We start from the raw sequence: 22642 nt of genomic DNA, 5'->3' as shown, positions 1-22642 counted from the left end.
AAATCTTTTCCGAAAGTAGAAGATAATGTAAAAATGCTGGAGTGTTAAAATAAAAACAACTCAGTTACTAAATGCAAAGGGAGAGTACAGAAAAAAATTGTTAACTGATGAGGAATTTTTTGCAATTCAGCAACATGCTCACAAACAAAACGACTGCATTTATACTGAAAACTAAAGAAATTTCCCAATAATTCAATAGAATAGTTTCGGCTAATATCTAAAATGGCTGAACCGCATTTAACGAGGCATATTGGCAGGTAGCTGATGTAATAAAAAGTAACTTAGGGTACTTTTTTTGAAGATCCCGAAATTATAACGCGCGAGTGGGAGGCAGGGCGCATACGGGGCTTTAAAGTTTTGTCATAGATTCTTATTATTTTTCTTAGGCAGACGGAGTCGCGGGTAACAGCTAGTATATTTCTATAAATATGAGGGTGACTTTTAAAAAAAAATTGAAGCTAATGTAACTCTCATAAGTATCTTGTTATGTGAGGCAAGTGTACACTGTTGGAAAGAGTATTCTTTTCGATGTATTTCAGCCTAAAGTCACTAAAGGGTATAGAATTGTGCACTCTTGCCCACATGCCTTAACGAGTGGGGTAGTAATTTCGAGCACCACACTTTTTTACATTAATATGTTTCTTTCATTTATATTCTTCTGTTAAATTTCCAAATTTTAATTCTAAAAAAAATTAAACTTAGTTTTGCTATTTTATGAAAAATTGCTTTTATTTTTTTTTTTTAACATGACACCTATGGAATATGCATTCATTGATATTTTATGTTTCAAACTAGGACCTGGCATCCCCATTATTTTTAGTTTTGAAATATGTACTAAATAATTGAAAACTAAAATACTATTTAGTTATAAGAAAATTATAGCAACTCGTTTTTATTTCCCCAAATGATTTGTTGTCTTAAGTTTTTATCATATTTATCTGATTATTACATCTAAGTGTCAAATCCTTGATTTTACGGAAAGTTGACATTCCACTGGCAACAAGCAAGAACAAACAAGTTAACATAATACTTAATAGTGACAGCTGAAAGGCCATGGAGTGTGCTTGCGAATTTTTTTTCCGCACTTTAGATTATGATTGTGTATGAAGTGCCGCAATAATTTAATTTGAAACTTTATTTCTAATCCCATTTTTTTCTTATTTTGTGTCATAAAATTATAATTATTTTCGTGTAAAACATTTTGTAATACTATTTAATATATTGTAGATAATTTTACAATTAATAAAATGAATTTAAGTGTAAATTTCATTGATATATTAAAGCCGCGTAATACACAATTCGGAATAATAAAATTTATGAGCAGATCATGGGAACCGACCAAGACATTACATTTTGAAAAACCTTGTTCACCGCAAGACTTAAAAAATGTGGTCGCGAACTCTGTCTATATTGATGCAATTATAGAAGCGGTAAGAACTCCTTTACTTATGAATTAAAAAATACATTGTTATACGAAGACTTTTACTGAGGGTTTAGCCTTCATTCTAGTCTTTTATAAGCAATAAGATATTTTGTTGTATATAATACTATACATGTTTTTGATAGGAAAGTAATGAAAGTGGTGTTTCTAAAGAGAAGTTGAAAAAGGAAATATGGGAATATTTAGATGAAATGGCAATGGATAAGAAAATGCATGTGGTAAGGTGGATGGGGGTCGTGTTCCTGAAGATCTGCTTTATGATGAAAATAGGAGTATTTGTAAATGAATCAGCTGTATTAAAGGTGAGTAATATGTTCGGTTTTTCTAAAATACTATGGTTTGCGATTTAAAATGTTGAATCCTATGAGATATACTAAAAAGTCCTAATATATACTACAGATATTACTGGTAATAAAAAATATTGTATGATTTAATTAGATATTTTTTGCGAAAAGATTTTTCTTCCCAAACATGATGTCTGTAAAATGTCTCCTTGAGAGGAGCAACATGGGATCTTTCATGGATATAGCATATCGGTTTTCTCTTTATAATGTTGCAGGTGGATGAAGGTAGCCATAAAAAATTCCTTAATGCTTATGAGAAGGAGTTCTCAAAGTGTAAAATAAATAAACTTACTATATTTCTAGTTTAATATAATTAAAAATGTACTTAATTAACATACTACAATGATATAAAAAATAATACTAAGTACTTATTTAGTAAGGAAGTTACTTAGTAAGGAAGTGTTTGTGTTAATTGATGGCATAAATTAATTTATGAATTAAATTATTGCTGTTTGAATGGCGCCTGAATCCATGTGTGATACCTTACATTTGTTATCTGTTTTTGAAAATTTCTTGATAAGGAAATTGTTGGAATGTTTGATCGACTTTCGCTGAATGTCAGAGGATATGATAGCACCAAAAATGCTTCATTTCATATTTTCAAATGTAAAACATTTGTATATAAAACTTAAAATCAAATATGCATAGATAGTATGTAGATAAATGCAAATAGGAATCTACATTAACAAATATTTATTTAACTAATTACAACACATTAGCGAACATATTAAACACTAGACGTAACATTGTTTGTTCACAGTTAAAATCAACAATGGGAATGAATCCAGTACTGTTTCTGCCCACTCATAGGAGTTATGCAGATTTTTGTCTCATGACATACCTTTGCTACCATTATGATATTGATCTTCCTGCCGTTGCTGCGGGCATGGGTGAGATTATATATACAAATAATGAATAAAACATAATTTATAAGATCTTGTATACAAATATAAAACAAACCATGTAAAATTTTATAACACTTAAAAGACTTGGTTGCTTATTTACTTATCTATCTTTGTCTTAAAGTATTATTTATTCATCTAGCTATTTTTCAACAGATACAGGATTTTATCTGCGTATTAATGATTAGTTGTGATATTTATCAATGGACGCCGTGATGGCGGATAAATATTTTAAAAATAGAAATCGTAGTCTATGGCTTGTGTTGTATCCTGTTAAAAATGTTAATATTAATAGATGTCGTTATCATAAAATCCTTGTTAATGGCAAATGTAATACATTAGTCATGCCGGTTATACAATGTGTAACTATTAAAGGTATAACCTTGAGCTGTGACGTACATTTTGTGTGTCCGATTAGAACAAATAGCTACAAGAAATATAAATTTATGTGTTACTAACGGCCTTGTAAATAATTTCAATATTAGTTTTCGGTTTGCCGCGGCCGTGCCGCATGATTAAAAAAAAATTTCTATACTATAAATATGCATTATTCTTTTTTTAAAAATTATTATCATTATGTACACTTTAAAATTAATGAAACTTTCTTATAAATTCCTCGGTGTGTGTGATATTTTCAATATAAATAGATATATAATCCGAATTTAATTCTTATTATAACTCTTATATTAAATTAACTAAAAATTAATTCTTCTATACAACATATGTATCCTATTTAGTGCTTACAAAAAATGCTTCAGTTGTAGTTTTTTTTCCTTAATGTCAGACGTCAGTCAATTTATTTGTTTATATTCTTAATACCATTAAAGTTTATACGAATACTCGAAGGCTACTATTGTAAAGGAAATTTTATTAACAATATTTCTATAACTACCAAAAGAGCAGTATAAAATAAAAGTAAAAAACGGAGTCGTTACGGAAGTTTATGTGTTATATACCACTGCAATATGAATTAACAATAATTATTCTGTATCAGATTAATTTTTAGGTTTTTGAATATTTGGAAACTTTTACATATTTAAGTAATCGATTTAATCATTGAAAACAATATAAATATAGAAATAAATATCTGATTTTAAAAATGTGTAAATAATAAAGTAAAATACGAAATCATGTGTAATGTAACAAGTTTGATTACTATATTAATATGCAAGCAAGTATTTATCGAAAAGCGCGCCAAAAACTCAAATAAATGGTGTCGCTAATAGTCCCCGTCGCAATGGCCGTTTCCATTTTATAATAATTATTGTAAGTTAAGCTTTTTTTCTACAAAACATTTATCGCTGTAAAGTAATATTGTATTCAACGTTTTCCACTCGTTTCTCCAAGTTTTCACTCATTGGAATCGCATGAAAGGAATATAGTTTTAATGTATTAATTTATTAATATTCATAAAAATTATATTGTATTTTAATAGAAACAATGTTTGATCACTATAACTTTGTCTCTCTCTCTTAACTCTTAAGACGCTTTAACATAACTTGGTATTATGACACAAGTTTAAGTTTCTAGTACAAGCTCGCATTTTTACGGACGTTTAATTTTTATTTATAACCTCAGTATGTAGTTGAATAGTCGACTAGTTTAAATTAAAAACCTTGAAACATCAAGTCTAAGCTTGTAAAGCCCTACTCATGATATACACACTTCAAAACGTAATTTGTGACCTTTTTCTCGTAATATTCGATCAGATTTCGCGTCAATGGCGGTTGTTGGACAAAGCATGCGTGAAACTGGAGCTTTTTATATTCGCCGTACCTTGGCGGGCGCTCCGCTGTACGCGGCCGCTTTGCGACGATACGTGCGAGCCTTGGTGGCATCATATCACGCGCCTGTAGAATTTTTTCTAGAAGGTACCAGAAGTAGAAGCAATAAGAGCCTTCCGCCCAAGTATGGTAAGAATATTGAATTAAATGGGCTATAATATAAATGGGCTATTAATCTATATACAAAGATGGATTTGAATATTCTTTATTTTGTTTAACATTCAAGGTATGTTGTCTATGTCTCTGGCGCCGTACTTCAGTCGCGAGTGTACCGATGTGACGCTGGTGCCGGTCAACATCAGCTACGACCGCATTATGGAGCAGAAGTTGTTCGCGTACGAACATCTGGGAGTGCCAAAGCCTAAGGAATCCACTGGAGTATGACATTGAGCTACTGGTTAACGTACAATTATTTAATACCTATGGATTTAGACTATGTCTCATTAATTCCAGGGACTGATCAAATCATTGCACAAGCTGAACGACCACTACGGTAATATATACGTGAACGTCGGCGAACCGATATCTTTAAAGGAATATTTGGGAGACCAGGACGGATTGACCAAAGAGATGTTGAAACCGACGGAACTTCAGCAGATTACCAAGGAACAGATGACGAGGATACAGGATGTGGCCAACTATGTGATCACACAGCAGCAGAAGTGCACGGTTGTGACCATTTCCAATTTAGTGGCCGTTGTGTTGATGGAGAGCTTGGTAAGGAACGAACCTCTGGAGCTGGCCCAGGTGTTGGTCAAACTGGACTGGCTGATCCAGGTGTTGAGAAACCTGGGTGCTACTGTATTCGAAAACGATCTCAAGAATAACATGGAGAGGATATTAGTGGTTCACAAGAATTTGATAAGAATCGACAGAGATAACAAGCTGAAACTCGTCTCCAGCGCTCTGATGGACGTCAGTCCGGATGTTCAGAACAAGATGAAGGGTGAGATAACTTTTGATTTCTTACAAACAAACGTATTAAAAAAAAAATCGTACTAATAATTACGGCACCAAATGCTCGGGGTTATATTATTTTGACTTTTGGACTTCATCGGCGTTTGGTATGTGGTTCTGACAGCTCCATATCTTATATCACGTGACGGCATACAAATATTGCTATTATGCTGTGATCCCAAGATAACTTCACAGAGTTTTTGTCTTATACGTTGTTCTGACGTGTATACCATCTATATTATAGTGAAGTTTCAATAAATTCTTCAATATATTATCTTGCAAAAAAATAATCTTATCTCAGAGATAACATAGATTTTAATTGTTGTAATTATGCCATATAGGAAATCCAAGCCTTTTATATCATGAATTCACATTTTATAGCGAACATTCAATAGTAATAATATAGATTATACTCCAAGAGTCAAGGTTGCAATGTAAAGAAATATTGTTTTGAGCTCCTAAAACAGGCTGTGTTCCTTATAACAAAGCTTAGGTTTAAGAAAACTGAGTAATTATATAGTAAATATAGGATTTTATCGTCAGCTTATCTGTAAAATTCAAATATTGTAAAGTCTTCCATACTGTACTATTTGATAAAAGATTTAAAAATAATATAAGTAATACAGATAATAAACAAAATCTTAAATAAAAATTTATATATTCATTATTCATCTTATAAAGACATTAATAGCAAACAAAACTGTTTGGTTTATTTGAAATTTGTAAGAAATGAGGTAAGATTTTGTCGAATATAATAATGGTGGTTGTAATATTTCCAGGTCATCTCTTGAAGGCTGAAACGATGGTGAATGCTCTGCCCATTATAGAACTCCAGCTGTACATGAACCCTGTGCTGCATTACCTCCTACCACCGGCGCTTATATACCTCATAGTAAGAAGACGACCTGTATATAGAGGTATCATTCATAAAATATTTCCAACTACCCTCATTTCATGTGTAATAAAATACATTGAAAAAAATTCAACTCGAATGTCGTCTTATTGTATGGTATGTCTGTTCTTAGAGGAGCTGTTGGCTGAGTATCGTCAAATCCGGAGATTATTAAAATACGAGTTCTTTTATATGGAGGAATCGGAAGACAGAGTAAGTTTTTCCAAATGCAATTAAAATGTAAATTAATTTGTACTATAGTTAATGTTGTGTAAGCATATTATCCACTTTATTTATTAAAACAATCTATGGTTCAGGTATTTTCTTCAAGTGTTCAGTTCCTGGTGAAGGGCGAAGCCCTGCGTGAGGGCGCAGGCCTATTGGAGGCGACTGCCCCGACCGCACTCGGAGACCTGCTACAGTCAGCGACACTCAGTTCGTTACACACCATGAGGATATGTGCTGAACACATGATGAAGGTCATTTTATCATTTATACTACACGAATAATAATATACTTTTTTATTACCAAACCATTTTGGCGAGTGTTGCCAGTATGGGAACAGATAATCTATTAAAATCATATATTTATATATGCATATATATATTATTAATTGTGAGAAATTATTTACTATTCAGATGGTCAACAAAACAATACCATATATCGTTAGTGTCAGATTGATACTTAAGACTCATTATATTTGTATCTTCCTTCAGGTGGTGAAGTGTCCGGAGAGTCAGGCGCTGAAACGTGTCCAGGCTGTTGTAGAGGAGTCCCGGGCGCATCCCTACTGCCTGAGTCTGGACGCTATCTCTCGCTGTCTCAGAGGACTCGCTGACGAGGGAGCGCTCATCAGGAGCAGAGGGTAAGGCGGGGTGGGGGGAGGGGATGTGGAGGTGACACATACATGATATAGATAACAAGAGTATGAAATGTGCCCTAAATATATAGTATATAAAAGACGGATAAGTTATTGGATAAAGCGATTATAATGAAGTTGTACGATAAATATTTATGTCGCACAATAAAAAATCCTTAATATAAATATTTGTCATTTACAACGAATTTAGTAATGGGGATGAAGAAGTACAAAATTTAATAGATTTCTTCATATATTACCGTACAAAGCATTATCTTATTAATAGAGTGAAGACGGAATTGTAACCATTATATGAATATATCTGTACATATATTATGAAAGTCCCGAAGAGACAAAACGATATGTGTTCCATGAATATGCTTAGCGATTTTACATTTACAACAAGTAACTGTACGTTTACAAAGAGAAAATATATTTTTAAATTAGAATTCAAATATAAGGAAAAAAATATATTTTTCAGGAAACAAGTGACGTACGAGGTTGTCGGTAACAAAATGGAGGAATGCCATCGATTAGTGACGTCAATTCTGCCAAATATTAACATAGAATGTGGCACAAACAACTCGGTTATATTGAACCAGGACACACCGAAATCCAAACTGTAAATTAGTCTTATTAATACAATAATATATTTTAATCTATTACTTTTAGTATTCAAGGTTCTAGTAGTAAAGCATTTTCTAAGTATTTGTATTGTATACATAGATTATTATTTTAGCTAATCATAGACTATATAATATGCTGACTTGATGTATTGGGCAAGATTGCTCCATAGACAGTTTTTAAAGGGTATAGAATTTTAATTAATATTTACAAGTAAGATATACCGTAATTGTTCTGTAGGATCACACAAATTTATTTATTATGGGAATTAATTATATGATTATTAAAATACAAGCTGTGATAAATTCTGTTTGCCATTTTCACGTTTTGTTATGTATGTAGTTATGTGTTGATTAGTTTATAAGCTAATAAAATAGGAGAATATTATTTCGGACATTTTATTCATCCAATAACACTGATAACTATATTAAGGACATTAAAAACACGTTCGTGTCTGACTTAAAATCTATTTCTTTATTTTCGGATCTAAAAACGAAGTCGGACACACTTCAGTATGTACAGCACTCCGATGAAACAATATTTCTCCAACAAATATATACAAATTTACATAAATAGGAAACATCGAAAAATATATAAAATAAACATAGGAATGTTGATATTGCAATTATTAAAATAATTCCTATACAGTCGATAGAAAGTTTGAAATAATGTAAGAAACGGTTTCTACTACGCTTAGTGATATATCAATGCGATTTAATATTTTCCACGCTACATCTAGCTACACGAGTATAGGACAAACATACATACATTGAATATACAGAATTATTGTGCGTTATAGTATGAGACGAGATTAGAAACTCGACGAATGTTACACGGGAACAAAATGTTTACGTTACTCGATACAACTCATTGGGAACAATCATTTAAATAATGGAGTTGGTTTTTCAAAACTGTTAAATAAATACTGCCGTTAGTTATACTTCTTGTACACAGATGGCGCTATTTATAAAAAATAAACGGATTATTTATGGGTGATATTTAAATTAATCTGTAATTGGTGCTGCGGTAAGTACTTATATTAGATCAAGCTATGTAGAGTGAAAATTGTTATTTATAATAATAATATATAAATTAAATTACACGTCATATAAAATTATTCTAAAAATTCGGTTTGTACGAAATAATTATGTTAAGTGACTTTTAAGGACTCGATGAGAATCATCACAAATAAATACACACAAGTGTTTATAGAACAAACACCATAGCGAGGTTCATTCACCCGTGTTTTATGGTCTGATTGATGAATACCGATCTCACTTCCATGGGACATAACGTCAGGATGCCGTCGGGGATGGGATTCCCTATGGTGTTGAAGGTCAGTGAACTTTCGAACACTTTGTCAGGTTGGACTTCAAACATATCGTTGAGTGAGATCTGGAATTATAGTTTGGAAATATGAAATAAAAAAAATGATATTTTGCTATTCGACTGAAATTTAAATGTCCACATAGTTCCGATTTATCGGTCGTAATAGCTTGGAAAAGATTTAACTTGGTTATAAAATAAACATACCTTCTAAGTATGAAAAGGATTTAAAAGAAAGAATTAAAAGAAATATCAGTTTAAGGAAAAAAGCGCATATAGAACTATTAAGATATTTGTTTATATTTATTTTAGTAATATTAATATAATCTGTGAGTATTTTCGTTACCTGTCCGTCTCCTACGCGGTACCATTTGCTGACGATGTCATTTCCATAGCAGCTGTCAAAATGTAGTCGTCTGAACGTCGCCCCAACACCTTGCAGTTTAGAGCCGTCCTTCATCTATAAACAATGAAAAAATATTATTATCTAAAGAAAACTATGGGTTTTTTTATTAAAATTTTATTACGGGCTTTAATATATTACAATTTTTCACGACGCTCCATGGATCAATGTTTAGCGGTTAGTGACGTCATATCAGTCACGTGACTGCTGTCAGAGGTTCAGCGGGAAAATAGAAAATCTCTCTATCTTTGTATATTTTATCATCGAAAAATACTAATATTTTTATAGAAAATATATTTTTATGGACATCAAGAGTCAGTCTTCAAATTGAAAGCAATTCTGAAGATTTGTTAATATCTAAAATTATTAAGCCCGGCGTGAATATGGACCAGGAGGACGACTTGCAGAGTTTGTCGCTGCTGCGAGAGCTTGCTTATTTGACGCTTCATTATCCTACAATAGGTATGCCGACATATGCATATAAATATATCTTCGTACCCCTCGAGCTGGTCGTATAGAGGCCAGTTCGACGTCGGCGGCGCCGTGCGGGGGCGCTGCGGTGGGGGGAACCTCCTCGGATGTGAACTGCATCACCACCAGGGGCTGCTGTAGCGTCCGCTGAGACACCGCCGCGCCCAGAGACAGGTGCCCGCTAGTACGGTCCGCGGCTGTAGACTGACGATATAATACGACTTTATATAACAAACAACATCTATTATATAATATTCAATCAAATCTATATATGGATAAACTGCGTTTTGACCATGTGTGTGTGTGCATGGGCGTGGCGTGCACGTCCATATGAGCGTGGATGCGTCTGTGTGCGTGAGTGTGTTTGTGAACGTGTTTGTGTGTGTGCGTTTTGCGAGTTGCTTCGCATTCAACACCTCAACACGATATATATATGCATTCATGAAAAAATCTTAAACCTATACATTTAAATAATTTTTTTTTTTTATGGTAGTACATATATTTAAAGCTCCTCACCTGGCAGTTGGGTTGCGAGTGTTCTACGATGACCCTGAACACGTGTCTTGTGCGCACGTTGTCGAGGACGCCCTGGTTCACGCCGCGGTTGTCGTCGCGACTCAGCCGACGGTCCTGCATTATCTGGTGACAGACATACATTCACACGTCAACCCGATATATTCGTATAAACTTATTTGTAATCGTCGTCACGTTGCAAGTTTTCAAATGATGTAACAACACTCCTTCTGTTCTTTTATTTTAGTTACTCCATTTTTATCTCTAACATCACATAGCTTTCTATGTAGCGGGTACAGGTGCGAGTTTGTGTACGCGACTTATTCCTTTGCATCACCTCTATCTGTCCGGGTTGCAGGGCGGCGGTGCCGAGCGGTGTGGACGTCACTACTGTCAGCCTGGTCGCAGCGTCCTCGATGTAGGCCGCCGCCGGCAGAGGGTAGAAGTTCGCTTGCAGGGGAAGTTTATCGAAGTACCGTCGCCGTATCATCTGTGTCAATATATTTTGATTAATTATCAATTAAATGAATACTGGCGAAAGGATTACATCTCATTAATGTTTATATGTACCTGCATTCCGTTGAGGTCCGTGTAGAAGGTGTCTCCGTTCTTAATGTTAGTGGAGAGTCTTATCGCCAGTTCCAGGTCGTCGACCGCCTGGTCCAGCTGGAAGGTGTTGTCCAGCTCCACCTCGCTGTGACCCAACGACGGGTTGGTGTACACTGACATCTGGGAACAAGATATAGGTAATAACAATTAAAGTGTTTATTGGAATTAAGATTAAGAGGGTTTTATAATATTAAATGAGACCAGCGCTGGCTTTATACTGGACTACGGCAGGAGACGGATCTTACATGAAAGGTTTTACTTGCAAGTTGGACTTCTTCATGACATTAATGAATATGATTGTCTGAGTTGGCGCGTTACCATTAGCTACATTTCTACTCATCGAGATGGACCATAGACACGCGTGATCCAATTTCATATTAAAAAAAAATCAAATGATTTGTTAATCACAGACTCACAGCCAGGACTATCTCGGCCTCCTTTGGACCCACGAGTCCCGTGTACACGGTGGCCTTGTAGGGTCCCTCTATGATCACTATCTCAGGGTAGGGGTCCGTGTTGAGGTCCGTCGCGGGTCCCGCCGGCATGAACAGGTACGCGCCGCTGTTGTTATCAGGAGTTTTCTGGGTGTCGTATCTATAAGAGACAGTATATATTACTATGGTGTGCTTATATACTGAATATAAAACTACTACGAATGTTATTTTTAAACTGTTTGCGTTTTTGTTACAATTAATCTCCGAAAAAAGGTTAGTATGCCCGGTGTTATACTTTATAATTAATAAATATAGTCATAAAAATTAATTAAAATTTTCGTCCTTTCGAATTAACCATGTTCGTTATATACTTTTAGTCGGATCAATAGTTAATAGTATGAAAATATTATTGAAAGATTTCCTTGAAACACAGTCTAGTCTCACGACAGTCAAAAATACAAATTTAATAGACTAAATAAAAGTCACAATATTAGAAAAAAAATTGCGTCTTACTGTACGAAGTCCATGTGTATGGGCGTGGTCCGTCCGTTCGGCCCCACCAGAGCCTTCAGTAGTCCGTCCTTGGTGACAACGAGGCGCGTGTTGTTGGCACGGAGTGTGACATCATCGGCCAGGCGACCGGCCGGCTGCTCCACTGCGAACATCCTCGGCAGGTCCACCGACCAGTAGTCCGCGTTGTAGATACGCACGTGGGAGTACGACGTGTATCTGGATACATAGGATACTAGCAGCATCGGGATATATGAGATACTTGCATATATAGATATATACTGTTACCACAGTGTATTAGTATAGAAGTATTACAGAATTAAGCCTAAAATTATATTAAATACTTATTATTTGCCCACAAATGCGGGTACTTCAATATCTTCTTTAATATGTAAGAGTAGCTAGAGTAACGGATCTATTGTTAATTAAATTCCCAAAGGTCGTAATATTAAAATTATAAATGTGTAGTACTTGTTGATGGAGGCGGCGTCTCTCAAGGCCACGCTGTAGACGGCCAGGCCCAGGGAGCCCACGCTGACGGGGAACGATAGCTGGAACTTGTTGGCAGCGAAGCCCAGGCGTCGCTCGCCCGCCACCACCGGGGACACCTGCGACATCAGGGGCGAACCTTCCTGGTCGAACACCTGCAGAAATAGTATGGCTGTTTAATATCCAGTGTCGTCGTTTATATTCTTGTTTGGCTTTATAGAAAAACATGTAACAAAGATTTTTTTTTAGGGCTGTATGTAGGTACGTGTAAGCAAAATGCTAAAATTATTCAGGATAATGTAGAAAGGTATGATAGGAAACAATTATAAGTTACTGCAATATTTGAAATAGAAAATACACTTTGGATATATAAGATAAGAAAATTCGTTTTGAGACCTATTTCATGAGAGAAACTCAAACTGTGACCCAAACTCAAACAAAAAACTTATAATAAAATAAACAACGAATATAATTCCATAATGTACGTGCTTACCTCAACATGTGGTGACGAGACGATCAGCGTTAGGACTTCGTATCTTCTGAACGGTAACGCGTTGTAGAGCACTATTCTTCTAGAAGGGAACATCGCGTCCAAGGTGATGGTTATTCTAGAAGGTATCTCGTCATGTCTCCGCCAGATGTCGTCCACGTCGAAATAAACATCCTCCTGTTTCTGGTCCTTGAGGACCGGCTCCCGCAGCAGGTGGTAGGCGGACTGCTGGATCGCCGACTGACAGTACTTTATAGCTTGTAACAATCTGAAGAGTTTATATCATTTAATATACAGTTTTCGGAAACGTAAAGAAATTTTAATATTGATAATATTTTTTGTTTTACTAATAATTATCACTTATTTTTCAATATTTCGTTTTAAAAATAAATTAAATCCAAACTCTATAGCTAAGATGTAAGGATTGCGTCAATATCATTCCCCCAATACTAATATTTTGTAATTACAGCTATTTTGTTCATATGAATACCTGTTATGATACACACACACACACATATATGTGTGTGTGTGTGTGTGTGTTATGATATGTTGCATGCTACTAACTTCTTGGCGTAGTCCTCTCGCACCTCGTCCCTCTCTGTGCCGGTGACTCCGTCGTGATGTTGGAACAGCGCCAGGGCTCTCCGTGCGGCGTCCACGCGCTCCTCCAGCTGCAGAGACACCAGCTGCCTGGTCGATGACGACAGGAACACTTGCATGCTGATTGTTTCCGCCGCCCTGGTACAATTGAGGCTTAGTTTGACCACGTGCAAAAGCAACGACGAATCCTATACACTAGATGTGCCCGTAACTCCCTCCACTGGAATACTTGTATTTTTAATTATTTCTTTTAATAAAAAAAATAAGTAAAAGTAGCCTGAGTTATTCCGTGGAATATAAAATATCTGCGTGTGAAAGTCGCGACAAAATCGTTGCAGGCATTTTAGAGATTGTCCGGAACACACATTCGGATAGATAAATATTAATTTAAAAAAAACATGACTTTGTTATATGTACCGCTTATACCACCAGAGGCGTTAAAAAAAAGCGATTGTAAAATTTAAAACTAACATTAATATTTTATTTATTTATTTAGTTTTAATGTAGTCACTGCGTCAGACAGTAGCTCCCTACTAGAGGTTAGCTATACATATACATTACACTAAGTATTCTGATATTTTTTTAAAATATAATTTTACTCGTTATTCTATTACTTGGATAGAAGATATAAAAGAAAAAAATGGTGACAGTCAACGGATTAAGTTGATATCAAATGAAGTTACTCCACTTTAATCAGGTATATTTGAATGCTAAGGACGATAGCTTTATATGAAGTGGGAAAAATCTGAAAATAAAAACGGTTGAACTAAGTTACAACTCCTCAGTTATACTATCAAGGCGATACAAAACATTCTTTAAGATTTTGTTGGTTTCTGTGATGTAAGTATTTTTACCTGACATAGGCCAGTAGCACTCTATCCATTCTCTTGTAGAAGGGTCGCGAGGTGTAGTATCCGCTCCAATAGTGCTGGTTGCGGTCGGCGTACGTGAAGAAGTCTCCGGAGAGCACCGGGAAGTCTGACAGCTTCACCTCCTCGTGCAACGCCTTGAAGTAGTCTGATAGAGTGCCGAATTGTACCTGGATGTATTACATCATAGGAAATCAAAAATAAATACACCACGTCCAGCGTTATACGAATACAATAGCGACCTCGGGAACACGATAAGGTCAAGCAACTCAGAAGATAAACATGTGGAGGCAGATAAGTAAACATGTTAATATATACAGAGACTCAAACTATCAATGATTCTCAGAATGTATGTTAAAGAAGTGTTTGCTGATAGGCCAGCTCGTCTCGATGTGTACAGTGATCGGCTCACGCTGTTGGAACTTGAATCTAACAAAAAGAAAGTTTTCGGAGTAAGCGAATGAAATACGACTTTATAAAAGGTGTCGCCAACTCCAATACTGCAGTGACTTTCCATGTCTTACGCATAAAGTGCCTATGCATAAAAAATTCGTAGTGTATCAAATCAGAAGTCCGGGAGATAAAATCATTCTCAGAAAAATAATCAGCGTAACAGGCTTCAATACTCGAGTTCGGTCTAAACCAGTATGATCTATGGCTTCTTACCTAGGAAGAATTTTTATAAAAACATATTATTAACAATTACTCTGTATTTACTAATTACTGTTGGTTTTAGTGTACTGTTCATCTATTATGTATTGTATATAACACAAAAACACACATACACAAGCGCACACACGCACGCACACACATACACACATATACATATATATGTACTGATCGTCTTCGTCCCCCACCTCAGCATTCCAGGAGTCGTTCTCATTGATATGGCTGATGATCATGTCGTAGTTGGAGTACTGGTTGTCCCATTCATTGGCGCGGTCATATCTGAAGTCATCTCCCAGCGGCACCAGCAGGACGTTGCTTCTATACAGCTGAGCCTTCTTCCGCCATTGGTCCAGGATTATGGACGACCTGGAGATTATGAGCATTTTAAAACAAGAAATATTTAAATAGACATGACATCCAATGACATAAATGCGCAATATTGGTGAAAGGAGTGATATTTAATCGCAGCCACTCACATATTGGGTTCTTCGGAGAGTAATTTCATTCCTTTTTTTTTTGTAAAATTGAAAGACGATTTTCGCATAACGAATAAATATTTTGGTTAATTATATATTCGCCATTCTGACCTTTGCCATCTTTTTGACAGTGCGTGAATATCAAAATGTTGGTCTTAGCTGGCAAAAAACTATCCAGATGATTTTTGACGAATTCATTTCAAGTAATGGTTTTATCGTCCAAAAAATTTAGCAGGGGCCGGTACAAATAATAATCCGAAAGCTTCAGATCTGAAAAATATGCTGAGTACGGCGGACCGACTCAAGATGTAAAAATGAGGTCTCGCGTTATCTTGGTAGAACACTATACATTTTGTTTTTATTAATTCTAGTATATTCTATTAAAGTCCATCATTCAATTTGTCCAGCTGATAACAGCAGACTTCCGAATTGATTGTCGTGTTAAAGTTAATTGATAAAAGCTCAAACACTATTCCTGTAATATCCCAAAAGACAACATCATCATTTTTGTTGGATTCGGTTCTCGAAATGCTTTGACCCGGTTTTTTTTTCTGTTTCATCATTTCTCACGTTTGACATTGTTATATACAACCCATTTTTCGTTCTCAGTACCAATGCGCTTCAAAATGGATCTTTTTCGTGACGTTTGAGCCGCTAAATACAGACTTCAACTCGACGACACTAATATCTGTGCGTACGAATTTGTGGCACCAAATTATCGAGTCAGCAAGTGATGGCCGGCGGTCTTGAACATTTGTATTACGTGAATTTTTCGTCAGTTTGCATCAACTAATGTCCTTATCGCGTCTCTATCAGTTTACACCGCCCGTCCACACCGGGGTGCATTTTCAACTTAAATTTTACAAACCAGTTCCGGCCCTGGCATTTTATCAACACGTACACATCGGTTAATTTATTCGTAGCTTGAACAGCATTATTATATTTTGTAGTAAAGTACTTATTGCTCCACACTTAGTAGAGCACCGATCAAAAACTAGTGCGAAAAATCAATTGATGTTTTCATACAAGCCTGGCTATAACCTCCCAAACATAAAATGATTATTATGTGGCTTAAGTGCCAACCCTAACTCCGCGGTTAAAAAAAAATACAATTATATCCTCTTTCTATAAAAAACCGAAACAACTTCCCGAACAACCTATTATATTTCTTTAGTGTAATAACTTCCATATTTATTATTAGTTATTATAATACATATAATAGTTTGATTTAATTATGAAATAACGGAAATGTTTTTTTTTTAATTACCGTTCGTTAACATTCTTCTGTATAATCTTTCTCGGCGGTATTCCCCAAGGACAGGTTACGCCATTACCTGGCAATCTTTTAAAGTCGAACTGGCAACATATCTGTCAATTGTCAAAAAATTTAAAGGTGACTTCTACATAATATTATTTAATCATTCAGATACAATATTCCAATGAACATTTTATAATAAAAATGTCTGATATAAAATAAGATTAGATTAAAATACATAATTACTTTAGTATGGGCGGCTGTAATTTAAAACTAACATAAGAATACCTTAGGATCAGGGCCGCATGTGTGTGGGATGTCGTATGAGTAGAACGGCATCATGTGAGTGAACATATCAGTCTTACCAACACCGTCTGAAGAAAAAAACAGGTATTAAGGATTTTTTTTTAAGGTTGGCAACACTAATATTCATAATAACATACTTTGTTTAATTATATAAATTAATGATTCTATCACTACCTATTCATAGATTATATAGGCTACGTACATAAATATATATATTTATATTTATGTATTTATGTAGCCTATATATATATAATCTAATATATATATATATATTAGATTATATAAATGCTTATGTTTGTACGGTTTGTAAAAAAATAACAACCTAAAATGTTAAAATATATTGTATTTGTTATTTTTATGGATTGTCGTGTAACTAATAAATTATGTATTTATGTATTACTAGCTTTTATTGCTATTTAGTTCGATAAGACATTGGAAAAATTTGTATAACAAATACCATGCATTTAATATATCAGTAGTAGTAACAAAACGAACCCGGCTCTGTCCCAGCTACGAGTTTTTGTCATATAATGAAAACAGACAATTAGTAGTTTCATTTACTTGCGTCGATAGAATCACGTGTGAGATTATATGAATGAAAAACTGGAGACTGTCTGTGTTTAGTTTAAACGCAAACTCGTAATTAGGATACAGAACAAAAAACAACTGGGACATTGATTAATTCTACCAACCGTAAACATACTCAAATAAAAAAACTCAAAGAAAACTCAAGAAGTATTTGAAAAACGTCAGTCGGAGTAAACACGTTCTACACAAAAAACAAACAAAAGATCGCAGCCTCAGTTTTGTCAATATCAACAATTTTGAAAGGCATGCTTACTAGAAATGTAATTTAGGATAAGCGTAGCGCTTGGCGTAAGTATCATATGGGAGGGTTAGTCATCCATAATGAAGCAAATACGAAATTATAAGGAGATTGGGTTAAATTTAGAGATTTTGAGAGGATTTTACTTGTAAGGAGCTGTTTTAGAATTTATAGCATAACTTTTTTATTGGTGAGTGCAAGCGGAGTTTTGATAAAATATTGACTCTGATTATTTCATTGGCTGTATTAGATGTTATCTAGTAGTACTTTTGTATGCGGAATAAAATTAAGTTACTATTGTATGAAGCATCTAGGTTTTCACAAAATTTCCCACTAAAGACCCTCTTCTATGGACGATGATATTTGTTTTATTGGTCTCTTATATAAATGGTCTGTTTAACACAAAAAAATATCTTAAAATCGTATAACTAGTGAAGCAAAAAAATCTTCCTATCATATAATATACGTGAACAATACAGAAGTCCTTTCACTATCAAGGTCGGTGGAATATCGTTTTAAACGTAGTCCGTGTAACATAAAACTAACTGGACACGTCATAACATGAGTAAATTCAGTTTGAAACCTTACACCGACACGTCAATTATATTCCTCACCCCATAACTGCCTCCACTTAAACTCCAATTGTCTATTCATGGCGAGTTCCTTCTTGACCCTGTAATGTACTCTTTGTATCACAGAGTTTTCTAGACCGGACAGTTTTAACAGGTACGGCTGGGTACTAGAATAACCGAAGGGGTCAATCGACCAATGGTTTTTCGGTATATATCCCACGTTATCCATCAGCCACTGGTGACCCGTAGTCAGTTGCTGTACTATCGACAACCAGTGTGAGTTGGCCTCGTCGTTCATAACCCATCCTCCTGTTACGATCTCAATCTGTCCAGATTTAAGTAATCTGAAACAATTAAATTTTCGTATGAACGTCATAGAACTTCTTACACGGCGTAAGTCCAAAATATTCCCTTCGCCGAAAAGCCAATTAACTATGAAAAATTACAGTGCAAAATTATAATAAATTTCCGCTATTTTTGGTAAAGGTATTTGATTCTTTTTTATAAAAAAAAATATTTTTATCTTGATTCTCTTCTCCCTCATTCAATATAGTCATAATGTTAAAACAGCCAAATATTTTTTTACGCACTATTAGAACCACATCGATCTCAACAAATTCCGTATGGAATTTCGTTGTTCAACAACCGCTCAAACGTCAGATTCGTTATTGGTTACAAAATATCATTACAACACAACTCGCATGTCGTTTTCTAGAAGATTCCATATGAAAATACTGTTGTGGATTTTGTAAAATCTATTTATTCGTCTTGTCACATTACTTTGTTCAGGTTACACGAAATTATCAGCGGTTTAGTACTAGATCCGTGAAATAAGCACACGTTCCGGTGAATTATTCATTAACCTTCACACACGAGAATTCAAGGTAACTATATGAATGAAAAACAGCTAACTGTCCGTATTGAGTTTGATGCATGACCCACGATAAGGAATCAGAGCGACGCCATTGTATGCGTTATAAAAAATTTACATCCCCGTCAACAATAAGGCAAAGTAGACATTGATGAATTAAAAAAATATATACATAAAAATTGTGTTTTGCTTATGTAATGTGTTTCGTATTTTATAGATTTAATAATTATTTATAAATAATATAATGTTACTTCTGGAAAGCAAGTTTCTCTTTGTCAGTAGCGTCACTCGCCCACCAGAGCGCGAGGTAGCTCACTTCCGCCCATATGAACTTCCTTCCGACCCCTTCATTCAGCTTTTCAACCATGTTAGTGAAGATAGCTCTTGTTTGAGTCTTGTAGTAGTTCTCAAACGTCTTCAACCAACCTGAAAGGTATTCATACTTTTTCGATGTGACCCCGTCTGCATGTTACGCCATTTTGTCAATAAGACTTATTTATGTGTAAAGATGACATTATTCACCTACTTGTGTGTTTAACAAGATATAGGCAAAAATTTTTTATACCTCACTAACTACTCACTAATAAAAAAATGTCTATGTTCCTAATTAATTTAACCGTTTTTTTTTCTTTTACTTTTAAATAAAACAAAAATAACTATAGTACTCAATTAATTTATGTCAGTAGTATGTTCTCTACCAATATGCTTAGTCTAAGTTGGCATAGCCACACGACATACACTACGTCGAAAGTTTTTCATGAATTAAACTCGCATATCATAGTGTTAGCGCAGCTTATTGAATAAAAAAAACGAGCAACGGTTTGAAGATAGTGTGAAAATGCAAACTTAGAATAAGTATACTGATAGTTTCAAGTGTCTGAAATTATCAGTTGATAATAATATTATTTATAATATAATTACAATCCATCAAAAAAAATACTTCAATCATTCGGTCATATTTTTAAATTTAGATCTCACTTTTTCTAATTATGACGTTCATTTAATAAACTTTAACTCATGTTCATAATATAGTTTTCATTCATTCATTCATTCACCAGTCACCCCGCCTTATATAGCATTGTACGATTATTCTTTAAATTTACTTCTCATATATAACAAAATCATTTACTTAATAGACATTCGTTCATGTTTTTATTATATATTATTGTTTTACAAATCATTCATTCACTCACCAGGATCATTATGTGAATGAGGTACAATGAACACCTTCAGCTTATTTTTGCTACTCCACTGGTTATCCTTGTATTCAATGTTCCAGCCCTGTTTCCACACTCCGCCATCAACATTATCGAACATGATTCGGTCATACATCGAGAGCATCTAAAATTTGTATTAATTTCATCATGTATAAGAAAACCGTTGACGAGAAATACTGTTTAGTTAATTTTATTTCATTTATAAATGAAAAAAACACAAATTTTTAAATTACACTTCCTCTAATCATGTTTTTACTTATAGCAAATTATAGAATTATTATATATAATATTATACTCAATATATAGAACAGAACTAAATCTGCAACCTTCAGAATAATGCATACCAGTTACTTTTAAAAGTAAGCTATTGGGCCGCGACTTCTGTCATGTGAATTTCATAAATTCTCGATCACATTATAAAGGCATTTTCTTATAGGAGATTTTTTTTGCATCAAAATTAAAATAAACCCTAATACACACCTGTATATCAGACTTAGCCGAGGTCTGTATGGCTGGACAGGACATGTTAATCTTTTTATGCATTCTCGGTGGTTCATCTCCCACAACCTTGAACTCTCGTATTTTACTTTCCTTGCGCTCCTTTGGTCTCTTCTGTGGTGGGTAAAACTCTTGGGATTGTTCCACAATCTGATCCATGGCGTTCTTAATCTCACCAACAACGGCATGATGTTGGTCAAGCTCCTTCTCTATTTTCTGAAGTTTTGATTCAAATGCTGTCCATTTATTCTAAAATTATTAAAACGTCAACATAGTCCAGCTATGTTTATATGAGAATATTTACTTAATCACTGTTAGAATATACTATAATTATGGCTTTTCTATGTAAAGTAGCATGCAATTTATTTATTGCCCACTGTCGTCTAAATTCCGACAATACCAATATAATAGTGTATTAAAATCAAAGTTTTCATTCTATATCAGTCATCAGTAAGTTAATGATTAAATCAGTGAACTAACTACAATATAAAGGTAATTTCGAGCCAATTTTACATATTTACAGTACAGTTATATAACAAAGAAATATTATAAAAATGTAACACTGTTTAATTACATCAACAAGATAATTTTAAATACTTGTTACAATCACAGTATATATTAATAACTATTACTTTACTGAATTATTTGTTCTCCTGTAACTTGATAATTTTTACATTCACAGAGTCAGAAGTATAAACTGGCTATAAAGTATGGCAGCAACTGATTACACTGAAAATTCTTATTCTTTGATGCTTCAAATGTATTACTAACACAAATATAATATTTGAATAAAGTATATTTTTATTTAAAAAGAAATACTCACATCATCCAGCTCCACCATAGCCGGTTTTATGCTTGGCAGCTTGAAGCTAAGATCCGTTACCACGTATAAAATAAATATAAATGCTACTATGCAAGTTGCCCAAAAAAAATATGATAATCTTCTAATTCTCATAATGTAACTCGTAGCTTCACTTATAACGTAAATATAAATGTCATATATATTTTTTTATATTTAAATATCAATGTTTACAACTTTAAACTAAATTATATAATAAATTATCGTTAATTACACCTATAAGAATGTTTATAGATAAAATTTATAAATTGGTGCACTGAAGCAAATATTTTTATCACTTGTTACACGTAAGCTACACGAATACTAATATCAGAATTCGGAAATTGGAAAAAATTGTTGATACTTTCACAATTGTAGGTATGTGTTCGGCTTAATATTTATTTTCAACTTCTTTACAAGACTCTCATTACACTTAAATTTTGTTATCTTGTCACATCTTTGACAGCTATTTTTCTTTGATAATAAAATATGTATATAATTATTCAAAAATATTATTTATAATTATAACTTTTGTAATTTAATTTTGTGTATTAATTGGTTTCATTCATGATAAGTTTCATTAAGTAAAACAAATTC

The 22642-nt window shown here is 34.1% G+C and overlaps 2 protein-coding genes across 4 annotated transcripts; one reads left to right on the top strand and one right to left on the bottom strand.

The window, feature by feature from the left end:
* Nucleotides 1-1023: 1023 nt before the first annotated feature.
* Nucleotides 1024-8190, top strand: LOC116773346 (dihydroxyacetone phosphate acyltransferase). The gene is made up of 11 exons (XM_032665785.2): nucleotides 1024-1430; nucleotides 1567-1743; nucleotides 2546-2675; nucleotides 4397-4600; nucleotides 4698-4849; nucleotides 4925-5417; nucleotides 6208-6345; nucleotides 6454-6533; nucleotides 6638-6799; nucleotides 7037-7185; nucleotides 7661-8190. The coding sequence occupies exons 1-11, from the start codon at nucleotides 1248-1250 to the stop codon at nucleotides 7803-7805; spliced, it is 2013 nt and encodes a 670-aa protein (XP_032521676.2). The 5' UTR covers nucleotides 1024-1247; the 3' UTR covers nucleotides 7806-8190.
* On the bottom strand, nucleotides 8186-22489 carry LOC116773345 (alpha-mannosidase 2). 3 transcript variants are annotated; one of them, XM_032665783.2, is made up of 20 exons: nucleotides 22031-22489; nucleotides 21190-21456; nucleotides 20686-20833; nucleotides 19744-19918; nucleotides 18664-18965; nucleotides 17206-17291; nucleotides 16930-17030; nucleotides 15375-15552; nucleotides 14503-14687; nucleotides 13613-13786; nucleotides 13052-13316; nucleotides 12541-12713; nucleotides 12073-12288; nucleotides 11542-11719; nucleotides 11087-11245; nucleotides 10854-11006; nucleotides 10520-10642; nucleotides 10031-10207; nucleotides 9476-9589; nucleotides 8186-9198 (listed from the first exon to the last, which is right to left on the bottom strand). In XM_032665783.2, exons 1-20 carry the CDS (start codon nucleotides 22160-22162, stop codon nucleotides 9040-9042), a joined length of 3465 nt encoding a protein of 1154 aa, XP_032521674.1. In that variant the 5' UTR covers nucleotides 22163-22489; the 3' UTR covers nucleotides 8186-9039. The 3 variants fall into 3 exon arrangements, with proteins under 3 accessions (XP_032521674.1, XP_032521675.1, XP_061384595.1); XM_032665784.2 differs by having other exon boundaries at nucleotides 21190-21423; XM_061528611.1 differs by having other exon boundaries at nucleotides 21190-21443; nucleotides 22031-22170.
* Nucleotides 22490-22642: the final 153 nt, after the last annotated feature.

This window comes from Danaus plexippus, assembly GCF_018135715.1.
Source record: "Danaus plexippus chromosome 18 unlocalized genomic scaffold, MEX_DaPlex mxdp_35, whole genome shotgun sequence".
Taxonomy (NCBI): domain Eukaryota; kingdom Metazoa; phylum Arthropoda; class Insecta; order Lepidoptera; family Nymphalidae; genus Danaus; species Danaus plexippus.
Note: the sequence above shows the minus strand (reverse complement) of the source record. Positions and strands in the feature narration are given on the sequence as shown.